The following is a 13960-nucleotide window of genomic DNA, read 5'->3' as shown; positions in this document are numbered from 1 at the left end:
GGTTACCTGGTGGTGACATGGGCGGTTCCTTTAGCCACACCTACCACAGTCGCGGTTGATCACGTGGACTGTGCTTGTCGCCACGCCTCCTTGCACATGAACCAGCGTCTTCCTTCCACTATACGAGGTTTGAATCCTGCCTAAACTCAACGCATATTTGCTTTAATTACTACACAATGGGAAGGGAGCTAATCTTTACATTTAATAAGAAATAACTGACTAATGCAGGCTACATGTTGTCCTGTAATTAACTAGCGGGGTTGTTCTTTATTGCAAAACCTCAACAGTATGTTTGAGAGACGGTATAAATCCGGAGGATTGGAGGACAGGGTTAATTGTGCTGATATGGAAGGCAAAGAGCGGTGTTTAAGATCCGGGAAAGTACAGGGGCATTACGCTCCGAAGTCATGTCATGAAGGTGCTGGAGAGGATTCTGGATGGGAGGATAAGGAAGACTGTGGAGAAGGAGCAGCATGGGTTTAGAAAGGGTATGGGGATGACGGATGGGATGTTCATGCTGAGACAGCTGGTGGAGAAGAGGTTGGAGGTGCAAGGAATGGCATTGGGTTTTGTGGCCTTGAAGAAGGCCTACAACACTATCCCGAGAGAGATGGTGATGGGGACACTGAGATGGATGGGTGCGCCGGAAGCAGAAGTTAGGTTGGTGGAAGGGATGTACAAGGGAAGGAAGGGAAAAGTTTTGGTTGGTCCTGGGATGTCAGAGGACTTCAATGTGAACATCGGTTTGAAGCAGGGACACGCTCTCAGCCCACTCCTGTTTACCATGGTGATGGACCTGGTAAGCAGGAAGGTGAACATGAGGGATACCATAAGGAGGTTGTTGTGGTAGAGAAAAGGTGGGAAGTACTATGTACTGTGGGAGTGGAAGGAGGCATTTGGGAAGCATGGGCTGAAGATGAGTATGGAGAAGACCGAATTGATGTGGGCCGGGCAGCGGAAGAGGGTGGATAGAAGGAGGATGGATGAACTGAGGGAGGAGATTGGTGTGAAGATGAGATTGACATGGAGATTGGTGAAATACAGGCTGAGATGGGCTGGACATTAAGTGCAGATGGGGAAAGAGAGAACGGCAAAGAGAGATGATGGGATTAGGGAAGAAAGTAGGAGGAAAAGAGGTGGACCATGGTTGAGATGGGAGGATTGTGCGAAGAGGGATTTCAGTAAGGTGGAGGTGGTTGAAAGGATGGAGAGAGTTGGCTGAGGACAGAGGGAAGTGGTAGGAGGAGGATCAATAGAGGTAGGAGGATCATCTCCATTCACTCTGCGCACACCGCTGTGTCGTCGCAGAGGGTCCGCACGCCGCCATCTTGGTTAGCACTTTGAACGCGCACGCCAGACAGCCATAACTACGGACGTGTATTAATAAAAACAAAAACATTTAAAAAAGGGGGGGGGGAGGGGCAGACATAAGTTATCCCCCTTAATTAAGTGTTGAAATTTTTTCCCCAGGATTTCTCAATTCTCCCCATTTTCCACTGCCATTTTTGCAATCAAAATGGGTCATTTTATTCATGATTTACTCTGTGGAACGAATACATATCACACATCTCCCCCTCCCTCTCTCTCTCTCTCTCTCTCTCTCCCTCTCTCTCTCTCCCCCATCACCCTCTGCCATCACCCTCCCATCACCCTGCCATCACCCTCCCATCACCCTGCCATCACCCTCCCATCACCCTGCCATCACCCTCCCACCACCCTGCCATCACCCTCCCACCACCCTCCCATCACCCTGCCATCACCCTCCCATCACCCTTTATTGGAGCATTTGACTTCTGTAGGGTTGGTTTTCTAAGGTTTATATCAAAATATCAAATAAATCTTTTAAGGTGAAAGCGCGATGATGTCACCACGTCACGCGGCATGAATGCGCGCCTGTGTCGTTGGAGATACTGACTTCTATAGGGAGGCCCCATCACCCTCCCCCATCACCCTGCCATCACCCTGCCATCACCCCCCCCCATCACCCTCTGCCATCACCCTCCCATCACCCTGCCATCACCCTCCCATCACCCTCCCATCACCCTGCCATCACCCTCCCACCACCCTGCCATCACCCTCCCACCACCCTCCCATCACCCTGCCATCACCCTCCCATCACCCTTTATTGGACCATTTGACTTCTGTAGGGTTGGTTTTCTAAGGTTTATATCAAAATATCAAATAAATCTTTTAAGGTGAAAGCGCGATGACATCACCACGTCACGCGGCACGAATGCGCACCTGTGTCGTTGGAGGTATTGACTTATTTAGGGTTGGTTTTCTAAGGCTGTAGGCCGCACCTCATTTTGTCAAATAAAGTGGTATTCGGGTGGTTCTGGTATTTGGGAGGTATCACCCTCCCCCATCACCCTGCCATCACCCTCCCATCACCCTGCCATCACCCTGCCATCACCCTCCCCCATCACCCTCTGCCATCACCCACTCCCACCACCCTCTCGTTGGAGGTATTGACTTATATAGGGTTGGTTCTCTAAGGCTGTAGGCCGCACCTCATTTTGTCAAATAAAGTGGTATGCGGGTGGTTCCGGTATTTGGGACCGCAGGGACGGAAAGTGCAGCCGGCCCGCTCTGAAGGTTCGGATCGGGACACCGGGATTCATTCCGGTCGCCCGGTCGGCCCTGAGGTGGGGGTGCGGGGCCTGTCACGGAACGTCAAAACAAACGGCCTGCCGGGGCCGCCCAAAAGTCGGGCGTGAGGGGCGCGTCCACTAATGGAACGCCTCTCGCTTCCCAGATCGAGGGCCACGTGGTCAGGAGAACCTCGTCCCTTCTGGACTCTGGTTGCCCTGCCGTCCCGCCGTGGGCGCTGGCAGGGTGTACTTCAAACTAAGCTTAAGTGTCAAGTGTTAAGTTCCTCCTTGCCCTCGCATGGGAAAGGCTAGGGTCAAGCTCTTCCAAATTTCCAAACACTAGAAATCGGACGTCTCAAATTAATTAATTATTTGTTAAAACATCTCAGTCGCCCGCGACCTCTCTAGTGCGGGCGTCGAACCAGTTCATTTCCGGTGCGACCGGGCCGAGTATCGGCCCGGCCGTGGCCGAAGCCGTTGATTCCGCCGTAGCATGCTAACGCGTAGGCTCGCGCGCCCCTGGCCCGCCGGGGCTCCGCGGGTGTCCTACCGTGCCTGGCTTGCCGGTGCCCGGGGACGGATCTCGCTGTCTAAACATGGTAGCGCTAGGCCAGTGGGACCGCCGGGACCCACGTGCACTCACATGGTGTTCTGCGCGTGGGCGGCAGTATCAGACCGGGGCGCCCAAAGGCGCCACGCACCCAAACGCTCCCCGGCTAAAGTTCATCCTGAAAGCGCCCACATTGTGCGGACAAACCAAGTCAAGGGCCACGTGGTCAGGAGAACCTCGTGCCTATCGGCCGGCCTCAAAGACCGAAATTGTGACGGTGTCACCCGTGTCTCCAACACTGTACAGGTTTATCCGAGGATTTCTTCACTTCCGTGATTACACCTCGGGAAGGTTTGTCTGCCTCGTACGTCATTTGTCTTCAACAACGTGGGTGTCACGTGTTCAGCTTTCCAGCCAGGTGTACCTTCTGAGCGGTGGAAACGTGAAATGCTTGTCAGCTATCAAAACAAGGAGGAGCATCGAAGAAGAACTGATGAGTGATGAAGGTGCGGAGATTCCAGGTGGACATTCCATCGTCCAGTGGAAGCCCCAGTCAGGAAGCGAAGGAGTATCTCCAACTATTCCACCTGTGTCTCTATTACCCCCAACGCAGGCTCACAATTCCTCACCACCAGGCTCACAATTGCCTCACCAAACCACACACGCCTGGGTCTCCAGGAATGCAACATATTCAGATTCATCATCAGGCAATGCTTCCCAAACACCACCTTACTCTCCTCCAGCACTTCTGCCATCTCCTGCTCATTCTCCATTGCTATTGCCGGATCATCTGCACACAGAAGAGAAACCCTGCAAGTGTTCTGTGTGTAAGAAAGCTTTTATCAAATCATCAAATTTGCAAAGACCTGAACTAATACACACTGGGGAGAAACCTCACACGTGTTCTGTGTGTAACAAAGCATTTACTTGGTCATCAAATTTGCAACAACATGGACGAATGCACACAGGGGAGAAACCATACAAGTGTTCTGTGTGTAACAAGGCATTTACTCAATCATCAAATTTACAACAACATGGACGAATACACACCGGGGAGAAACCATACAAGTGTTCTGTGTGTAACAAGGCATTTACTCAATCATCAAATTTACAACAACATGGACGAATACACACCGGGGAGAAACCATACAAGTGTTCTGTGTGTGACAAATCATTTACCAGATCTTCACATTTACAAAAACATGGACGAATACACACTGGGGAGAAATCATCCTCCAGTGCAAAGCGTACGCTACGCATGAACATGGGGGATTACCTGTAACGGAGAAAGATTGATGAACCAGTTGAAACAAACAAATCTGGCAGCCAAGGTCGAAAGAGTTCCATGAAAATGTTTTGTATGGAAAATTGGGAATTTCACTTGTACTTTTAAATCTGGTAGTGATTCTAATGTTGATCTTCAGGGTTTTCCATGGGATTCCTAATTTACAGATTTGTTTGGTGTTTGTACTTTCATTGCGATGGTTTTGTCTTTGATTTTCATTCCGAGCATGAAAATAAATTCTGTGAGCATCTCTCTCTCTCTCTCTCTCTCTCTCTCTCTCTCTCTCCCTCTCCCTCTCTCTCTCTCTCTCTCTCTCTCCCTCTCTTTCTCTCTCTCTCTCTCTCCCTCTCTCCTCTCTCTCTCCCTCTCTTTCTCTCTCTCTCTCTCTCCCTCTCTCTCTCTCTCTCTCTCCTCTCTGTCGCCACCTGCTGGCCGTTTGTATGCTGGTTGTACTGTCATGGCGTCTGCTTGTGGAGGCCTGTGAGTGCTCTGTGTTGTTGCTCCATTCCCTCTCCCCCCCCCCCCCCCGTTTTCCCCCCTCTGTGTCCTTGTACCTGTTCGTGGAGTCTTCCTGGTGATTCCCATATACGTTGAGACGGGATAGAGAGCCGGAGAGCACAGGGTGATCGCTGGTAAGGGTTCGCCGTTTTTGGGCGTCGCCCGATCGGTGTTTGCTCCTTCATCTTAAACCTCTATTTCCTTTTTTTCCTTTCGTTTATCCTTCCTTCAGTTTGTTTTGTTGCCTCCCTTTTCCGAAGTTAGGGAAATCGGAGAGGTCTGATTGCTTCCCATTCCCGGAGTTCGGGTAGGGAAGATTGTATTATATATTCACCCCCCCCCCCCCCCCGAGTTGGGGAGGGGTTGTAAGTGCAGCTGTTCCAGCATGGCAGCTGCACTATCTCGATTTACGGCCTTTCAGAGCCTGACCCGTAAGCACGGGTTCTTTTGTGTACCTCCGGAACGTGAGGTTAGTGTCGAGGACGTTGTCCTCGCAACCGGTCGTGTTGTCGGGATCGACAAGGTTGTTGCCGCTTCGCGGATGAACAAGCGGATCGTTATTTTTTTGTCCGACGTGGATTGTGTCCCACAAATTGTCGAACAGGGTTTGACAATCGATCCAGATTTATTTGTAATGATTTCCCCACTAGATAGCCCAGCGATAAAAGTCGTGATATCCAATTGCCCCCCATTTGTATCCGACGATGTACTAATTAAAGAGTTGTCCCGATACGGTACCATCGTGTCTCGTATCTCCATGATTCCCTTCGGGTCACGAAACAACGATTTAAGGCACGTGGTTTCATTCCGGCGGCAAGTGTTTATGATTTTAAAAAATTCCCAGAAGGATTTAAACCTTATAATAAAATTAAAACATCAACAGAACGAATATACAGTGTACGTGTCCACCAACGTTCTAAAATGTTTTGGCTGCGGACAATTTGGGCATGTTAAGCATGACTGCCCCCGAAAAGAGAATTCTCCACAAGTGCAACCTCCCCTCCGAACCGGGAATAAGCAACCCCCCCACCTTCCCACCACCGGTCCAAACCCTTCCACCACCGACCCAAGCCTTCCCACCACCGACCCAAGCCTTCCCACCACCGAACCAAGCCTTCCCACCACCGAACCAAGCCTTCCCGCCGCCGACCCAAACCCTCCCACCACCGACCCGAGCCTTCCCACCATCGACCCAAGCCTTACCACCACTGATCCCAATCTGTCCACCACCGACCCAAGCCCTCCTACTACCGATCCAAACCCCCCCGCCGTACCCCCTTCCCCTCCCCTTGAAACAGGAGCCCCTCCCTCTACTGAAGGATCTAATTGCAGCCATCTCCTGTTAACTATAGATCTCACCCCCCAGGCGACATCGTCCAATCACAGCTTGTTGCCTGCTATAACTGATCCTACCTCTCCCGCCGTGGTAGCCGATGGGAATCCCCTCCCGATGATCACGTCCTCCCTCCCCCCCCCTCCCCCCAAACCCTTGCAATCTCTTCCCACTAACCAGGACGAGTTTCAATTAGTCTGCCCAAAAGGAAAAAGACATCTGCAAACAACAGATGAAAACGGTCATCTCTTTAAAAAACCTACAACTGAAAACCGACAGCCCCTCCTCTCTGCCCTAGATTTGTCCCTCGTCACAGAAAATCGTTTCTCGGTATTGGAGGACATAGATGTGGATGAATCCTCGCCCTTGTCTACTGACCTAGAAACTGATATGGTTGAACCGCAAAAATTAGTACCCCCCCCCCTCCCCCCACTCCCCTGAAGATGGCTCATTTCTCTCCCTCCCCGTTCCCCCCCTCTATGGACTATGCCCCATCCGATAACGTGGAGGGATGTGATGACGGTGAGGAGATAAATGATGAAAACCAGTGTGACACACCATCTGAGCCATCTGATATAGATGACTCTGTTAGTGAATGTGGTAGCCTCAAGGAAGAAGAAATCCCTCCAATCCCTCCCTCCGAGATAAAAAGGTTTCTTAAGGACACATTCCGAAAAAGGAATGTTGTAATAGAAACCTTTTTTCCGGAGCTACCTGATTTTATACATTCCGCTAGACTGATGGTAAAACGGCCCCACGTTTTTAATTTCAATTCCTCCCAACGTCACCGTTTAAAGAAGTGGTTGCAAAAAGCTAAGAATGAACTGCTATCAAAAAATTGAGTGGTGGTCACTCCTCCTTGTAGCTGTAATGAGTTTTTCCATTTGTAGCCTGAATATTAACGGAGGATGTAGCTCTGTCCGTAAAGTTCAAGTAAGGGATTTTTTATTACAGAAGAAAGTTGACATTGCCCTCTTACAAGAGACCCATGCCAACGACTGCTGTGTCGCAGAGTGGTGTAGGCTCTTCCCCGGCCTGTCCTTCTTTAGTAACGGTGACTCCCGCAAAGGCGGTATCGCAATAATTCTTAGCCCCTCCTTTTCGCCTTCATCGCTTAAATTCGACGAAATACACAAGGGATCCCTAGCATCCCTAGAATTCCACTACTGTGGAAAATTCTATACTATTTTTAATATCTATGCCCCAAGTACGCCTGTAGCTCGGCGAGTTTTTTTTAATGACCTTGGGACACACCTAACGTCCCTCGACAGCCAAAACGCCCTAAAAAACCAAGACAATCATGTTTGTATTGGTGGAGATTTTAACTGCACCCTCCAACCCCAACTAGACAGGAACAGTGCAGAGCCCCATCCTGCCTCCACAATCCCTCTCACCAAATTTTTAAAACAAATGAATTTGACAGATATATGGCGGGTACAGCACCCATCAATCAGGCAATACACATGGTGTCGATGCATTCAGGGTAATATTGTACTTGCTCGCTTGGACAAGTTTTATATTAATCCTCCACTTGAACGCCTCGTTCTGTCATCCAAAATTTGCCCATCAGGATTCTCGGACCACAGCGCAACATTTCTCAAAATTTCTGCCCCCTGCCCGAAACACAAGAGTGCTTTTTGGAAATTTAATAACAACTTACTTGATGATAGTACCTTTAAGGACATTTTTCCGGAAATTTGGAATATTCTGGTTGCCTCCCAAGGGAATTTCTCAAACCTCAGACAATGGTGGGATAATGCCAAAACGCACATCAGACTGTTCTGCCAACAATATCGTGCGTATGGTGTTCAAGAGGAAAGAAAAACCACAACCTTACTTGAAGATGAAATCCTGGAATTACAGGAACAGCTTCAGGGAACCGCAAGTGTGAGCTACCAGGGAATGAGGCAACAAATCCATGGAAAAACGGCCTTACTGAATTCCATATCCGAAAGGCGAGCACAAAATGCTTTATTGCGCCTGAAGATGAGGTACATACACGACCTTGATGCTCCAACCAAATTCTTCTTCAGCCTTAAAAGGGGGGCCTCTTCGTCAATGATTACACGCTTGCTCCATGATGGGGAACTCCTTTATGAAGATGGCAGAATCAGGGAATGTGCCCGGAAACATTTTAAACAACGGTTTATGCGGCATGACATTAACCAGGATGCAATATCGGAACTTGTTTCTAACCTTCCAAAATTGGCGGAGGATCAGAAGCAGCAGTTGGAGGATCCTCTTAGGTTACCTGAGCTCACCGCTACCTTGAAGGCCTTGGAACCTGATAAAGCCCCTGGACTGGATGGGCTGACAAGTGAATTTTTCCAGTTTTTTTGGGACACCATTGGACCTCACCTACTGCGGGTATTGAATGAATGTTTAGAGGATGGACAACTGCCGTGGAGTTGCCGGAGAGCAGTCACCACCTTAATTCCTAAGAAAGCGGACACTCAACTTATAGAGAACTGGCGTCCTATTTCTGTTTTATGTACGGATTATAAAATTTTAGCCAAAGCCTTGTCTAATCGAATGAAACCTTTTATGAATGTACTAATAGGAGAACATCAATCCTTTTGTATTCCTGGACGTACTATTTTTAATAATATCTTTCTTATCCGTGATACCATTCGGTTTTGTAACAATTTTAATATGAATGTTGGTCTGTTTTTTATTGACCAAGGAAAAGCCTTTGACTGTATTGACCACATATACCTTTTTAGAGTTTTAGAGAATTTTGGGTTTGGACCTATTTTTATCTCGTACGTTAAACTTTTGTATTGTAATATATCCAGTGTTCTTAAAATTAATCAAGTATTGTGTAGCCCCATTGCTGTACAACGGGGAGTATGGCAAGGTTGCCCGCTATCTGGACTTTTATACTCTCTTGCCATCGAACCTCTTCTGCTCCAATTACGTATGCACATTTCTGGCTTCACTGGATCAATTCTTACCACACCGCTAAAAGTCTCTGCCTATGCAGATGATGTCTGTATTTATATAAAAAATAGTGCTGACGTCACTGCGGTGGCTCAGGCACTAAAAACATATTGTCAGGCTTGTTCAGGCCAGGTAAACTGGAAGAAGAGTGAAGCCCTTTGGATAGGACCTGGAGATTGCCCGCCAATTGTCCTACCAGGAGGAGTGAACTGGCAGAAAAATGGCATTAAATACCTCGGTATTTTCCTCGGAGACAACACCTTTGAGCAGCAGAACTGGGTGGGATTACCAGACAAGGTAATGGCAAAACTGGCCCGCTGGAAAGGACTTCTTTTTCAACTTTCGTACCGCGGAAGAACTCTCGTCATTAACAATCTTGTCGCCTCTATGCTATGGCATAAGATGATATGCCTACAACCGCCCGGGAGCCTTCTTATTACACTGCAAAAGAGCATTGTCGACTTTTTCTGGAGCGGGAAACACTGGCTCCAACCCCCCGTGGCATACTTACCACTCACTGAAGGTGGCCAAGGTCTTATTGATATCCGCAGCCGGATTATGGTCTTCCGGCTTCATATCGTGCGCCAACTTGTATATGGAGATGAAGCCCTACTCTGGAGGCCTCTGGCTAACTGCATATTACAGCTTACATGCAAGCTGGGTTACGACCGAGAACTTTTCTTGATGAACCCTCATCAAATCGATTCATCCTTGCTGCCCACCTTTTACCAAGGGGTGATGAACGCCTGGCAAGCCCTGTCCTTTTCCCGTGAAATGGCAACATACAACATGGAAATGTTGTTGAATGAGCCCCTATGCTACAACCCCTTCCTGGAAAACAGCTTGAATAATAGGGGACTCGTTCAACGCTTTGTTGATGCCAAGCTGCTGCGAGTGAAAGACCTCATAATTAATAATAATAATTCATTTATTTTGTATAGCGCTTTTCCAGAAGCCCAAAGGCGCTTTGACAGAGTGGCAAACATAATGCATAACAATACATGAAAACAACAATTGCAAAAAGACAAGAATCAATAGGGAAATATTTAAAGCAAAAGGAGGGAGAAGGAGAAGAGATAGTCAGGGGTTAAATGCTGTGGGTTGAATGTTGAATGCAGCGTTGAACAGGTGGGTCTTTAGTGATGTTTTGAATGTGGTGAGTGAGGAGGAGTCTCTGATGGTGTGAGGTAGTGAGTTCCAGAGGGTGGGAGCAGCGATGGAGAAGGCCCTGTCCCCCCAGGATCTGAATTTGGTCCGGATGGAGGGGGTCAGGAGGTTGGTACCAGCAGAGCGGAGGTTGCGGGTGGGAGTGTGTCTGGAGAGGAGGTCAGCCAGGTAGGATGGGGCCAGGTTATGGAGGGCTTTGTATGTCAAGAGGAGGATTTTGTACTGGATTCTCTGGGGGATGGGGAGCCAGTGAAGCTTGTAAAGGACGGGGGTGATGTGGTCACGGGTCCGGGAATGAGTGAGTAGACGGGCAGCGGAGTTCTGAATGTATTGGAGTTTATTGGTGATTTTTGAGGGTGAACCATAGAGGAGGCTATTGCAGTAGTCCAGACGGGAGGTGATGAAGGCGTGGATGAGGGTTTCTGCAGCCGTGGAGGAGAGGGATGAGCGGAGACGGGCAATGTTTTTCAGGTGAAAGAAGGCTGACTTTGTGATCTGTTTAGTGTATTTGTCGAAGGAAAGGGTTTGGTCAAAGATGACGCCAAGATCCCGGATGTGAGGGGAGGTGGATACTGGGATACCGTCGATGTTGAGGGCAAAGTTATGGGTGGATTTTGTGAGCGTTTTTGGGCCAATGATGATTATTTCAGATTTATCACAGTTAAGCTTGAGGAAGTTGATTTGAAGCCAGGATTTTATTTCAGTGATGCAGTTTGTCAGGATAGAGTGGGTGTCGGTGGAGACGGACTTGGTGGAGATGAAAAGCTGGATGTCATCGGCGAAGCAGTGGAATTGGAGACCATGACGGCGGATTAAGTGACCGAGCGGGGACAGGTAAAGGATGAAGAGGAGGGGGCCAAGAACTGAACCTTGGGGGACACCTTGGGGGAGGGGAGCAGTGGGGGATTTGCAGTTATTGATGGAGATGAACTGGCATCTGTCAGAGAGGTATGATTTAATCCAAGAGAGGGCAGTGCCGGTAACGTTAAAGGTGGATTCAAGTCGGGTGAGGAGGATAGTGTGATCGATGGTGTCAAAGGCAGCGCTGAGGTCGAGGAGGACGAGAATGTTGAGGTTGCCAGCGTCAGAGGAGAGGAGAAGGTCGTTGGTGATTTTGAGGAGAGCAGTTTCAGTACTGTGGTTGGAGCGGAATCCGGATTGGAATGTTTCATACAGGTTATTGGCAGAGAGATGATGTTTGAGTTGAGTGGCTACAGCGCGTTCCAAAACTTTTGACAGAAAGGGTAGGTTGGAGATGGGTCTGAAGTTGTTTAGGGTGTCAGGGTTTAGACCAGGTTTTTTTAGAATGGGGGTAACAGCAGCAATTTTGAGGGAAGGTGGGACGATGCCTGTAGACAGGGAGGAGTTTATTGTTGCAATGATAAGTGGAGAGAGAGCAGGGAGGGAGGCTTTGACAAAGCTGGAGGGGATGGGGTCAAGAGTGCAGGTGGCAGTTTTCATTCCTATGAGGAGTTCAGAGAGGTCAGTAGGAGAGATTGGGGAGAACCGAGACAGGGGATGGCAGGACAAGGGGGGGCAGGTGGTTGGAGGGGGAGCGGGTGCGGCGGTGGTCAAGCTGTTGTAGATGTTGTCAATTTTGCGTTGGAAGAAAGAGAGGAAGGAGATGCAGTTGTCTACTGTGAATGACTGGGTGGTGGTGTTCAGGGGGCGGAGGAGTTTGTTTATTGTCGAGAAGAGTGCTTTTGGGTTTCCGGAGCCAGAGTGGATAATTTGAGAGTAGTAGGCAGAGCGGGCGCGGGAGAGGGCATCTTTGTAGTGTTGTATGTGGTCCTTGTAGGCTTGGGAGTGAACTGTGAGACCCGTTTTATTGCGGAGTCTTTCAAGTTGGCGAGCACGAGTTTTCATCAGGTGGAGTTCAGGGGTAAACCAGGGAGCAGAATGGGTGAAAGAAACTGTTTTGGTTTTTACAGGCGCAAGCTGGTCAAGGCAGGAGGAGAGAGTGTGGTTGTAGTAGTCAGTGAGGTCGGAAGGGGTGTGGAGGTCAATGAAGGGAGAAGTGGACATTTTTTCAGAGAGGGTGGATGAGAATGAGGTAGGTGAAAGAGCGTTTAGCTTACGGAAGTTGATTGTGCGATAATGCCTTGGTGTTGGGGCGGGGATGTTGATGGTCAGAGTGATGGCTAAGTGGTCAGAGAGGGTGAGGTCGGAGCCATAGAGATGGTGCAAATTTAATCCAGTGGAGCAGACAAGGTCCAAAATGTGACCACGGATATGGGTAGGAAAGTCGACATGTTGAGTGAGGTTAAAGCAGGTGAGTAAATCAGTGAAGTCAGTGGTTATTGTGGAGTCAGTGGAGTCCATGTGGATATTGAAATCACCAAGGAGGAGGATTGAGGGGGAGAGGGAACATAGCTGGGTCAGAAAGTAGGAGAAGTCAGACAGGAATGATGGGTGTGGTTTGGGAGGGCGGTAGACGACAGCCATGACTGACTGCGTGTGACCAGAGAGTTTTAAAGCCAGGTGTTCAAATGATGGAGCAGATGAGATGGAGATGAGGTTGGTCTTGATGTCTTGACGGTGGATAACGGCAATTCCACCACCTCGGCCCTCCGAGCGTGGTTTATTGACGTAGGAATATCCATTGGGTGTGGTGAGGTTGAGTGTGTAGTAGTCCAGAGGTTGTTGCCAGGTTTCGGTGAGACAGAGAAAGTCCAGTTTGTTATCCAGGATGTATTCGTTCAGGATGAGGCATTTATTGTTGAGGGACCGGGTGTTGAACAGGGTGAGCTTGATGTTGTTTTGAACAGCAGGGATGAATTCAGGTGATTTAGCCAGGGTTCGTAGGCAGGAGGTGCGATCGTGTGGGTTGCTGTGACCAGGTGCGCTGGGACGAAGAGCGAGAGTGCGCTGAGCCGACCAGAGGACGGGGATGGAGTGACCTGATTGCAAATAAACAAACTTACGACCGGAGCCACGGTGAATGTACCTGGGTCGTCGGAGGAGTCCATTTGATTTGATGGCAGAGATGCATGATGGGGTGGAGCGGGTATTGAGCAGAAGAAGCCTTGCGGCGGAGTACTTCAGAGCCATGCCAGGCAGGAGCGAAGGGACGAGTACGAGGCCAAGGTCGAGGAGGCAAAGCGGCAAACGCAGCGGCAAACGCAGCGGCAAACGACTGCAGCCGCTAATCAAGACCACAGCGGCAAACAAGACCACAAGGCCACCAAGACCACAAGGCCACCGGCAAACAAGGCCACCGCCACAGCCACCGCCGCAAACAACGGCCTTTCAACGGCCTTTTGTGCAACGGCAATTGCACAAACAACGGGAGCGGGCCTTTCGATTCCGTATTCCGTACCATCAAAAGCAGATTCCGTTATCCAGCCGGAGAACACGCGGCACGTGCGCCTTCCGTTGGAGAACAAACAGTACCAGCTTCCCCATACACGACGCCATGGCGGCGTCCACAATCCACAAATCAAAGTCCACAATCCACAAAGTCCACAGTCCACAAATCCAATCCAATCCACAATCAAGAAAAGGCAGGACAGGTGTGAGATGTCAGGTCAGAAAAGTAGAAGCAGACCCTGTACATCCATCCAGTCGGAGAAGCGGCGAACATGCAGCGCCAGCGT

At 49.4% G+C, this 13960-nt stretch overlaps 1 protein-coding gene across 1 annotated transcript; it reads left to right on the top strand.

Annotated features, from left to right (window-relative positions):
* Positions 1 to 3111: 3111 nt before the first annotated feature.
* On the top strand, positions 3112 to 4703 carry LOC144893930 (uncharacterized). Its single transcript, XM_078785156.1, has one exon. The coding sequence runs from the start codon at positions 3188 to 3190 to the stop codon at positions 4421 to 4423; it is 1236 nt and encodes a 411-aa protein (XP_078641282.1). The 5' UTR covers positions 3112 to 3187; the 3' UTR covers positions 4424 to 4703.
* The last annotated feature ends 9257 nt before the right edge of the window (positions 4704 to 13960 follow it).

The sequence above is a fragment of the Myxine glutinosa genome, chromosome 10 (assembly GCF_964187855.1).
Source record: "Myxine glutinosa chromosome 10, kmMyxGlut1.1, whole genome shotgun sequence".
Taxonomy (NCBI): Eukaryota; Metazoa; Chordata; class Myxini; order Myxiniformes; family Myxinidae; genus Myxine; species Myxine glutinosa.
This window is presented reverse-complemented; position numbering and strand designations above follow the sequence as displayed.

Bases quoted from the DNA above. Each gene is read 5' to 3' on its own strand.
- LOC144893930 (XM_078785156.1), top strand. From the start codon at position 3,188: ATGGTAGCGCTAGGCCAGTGGGACCGCCGGGACCCACGTGCACTCACA.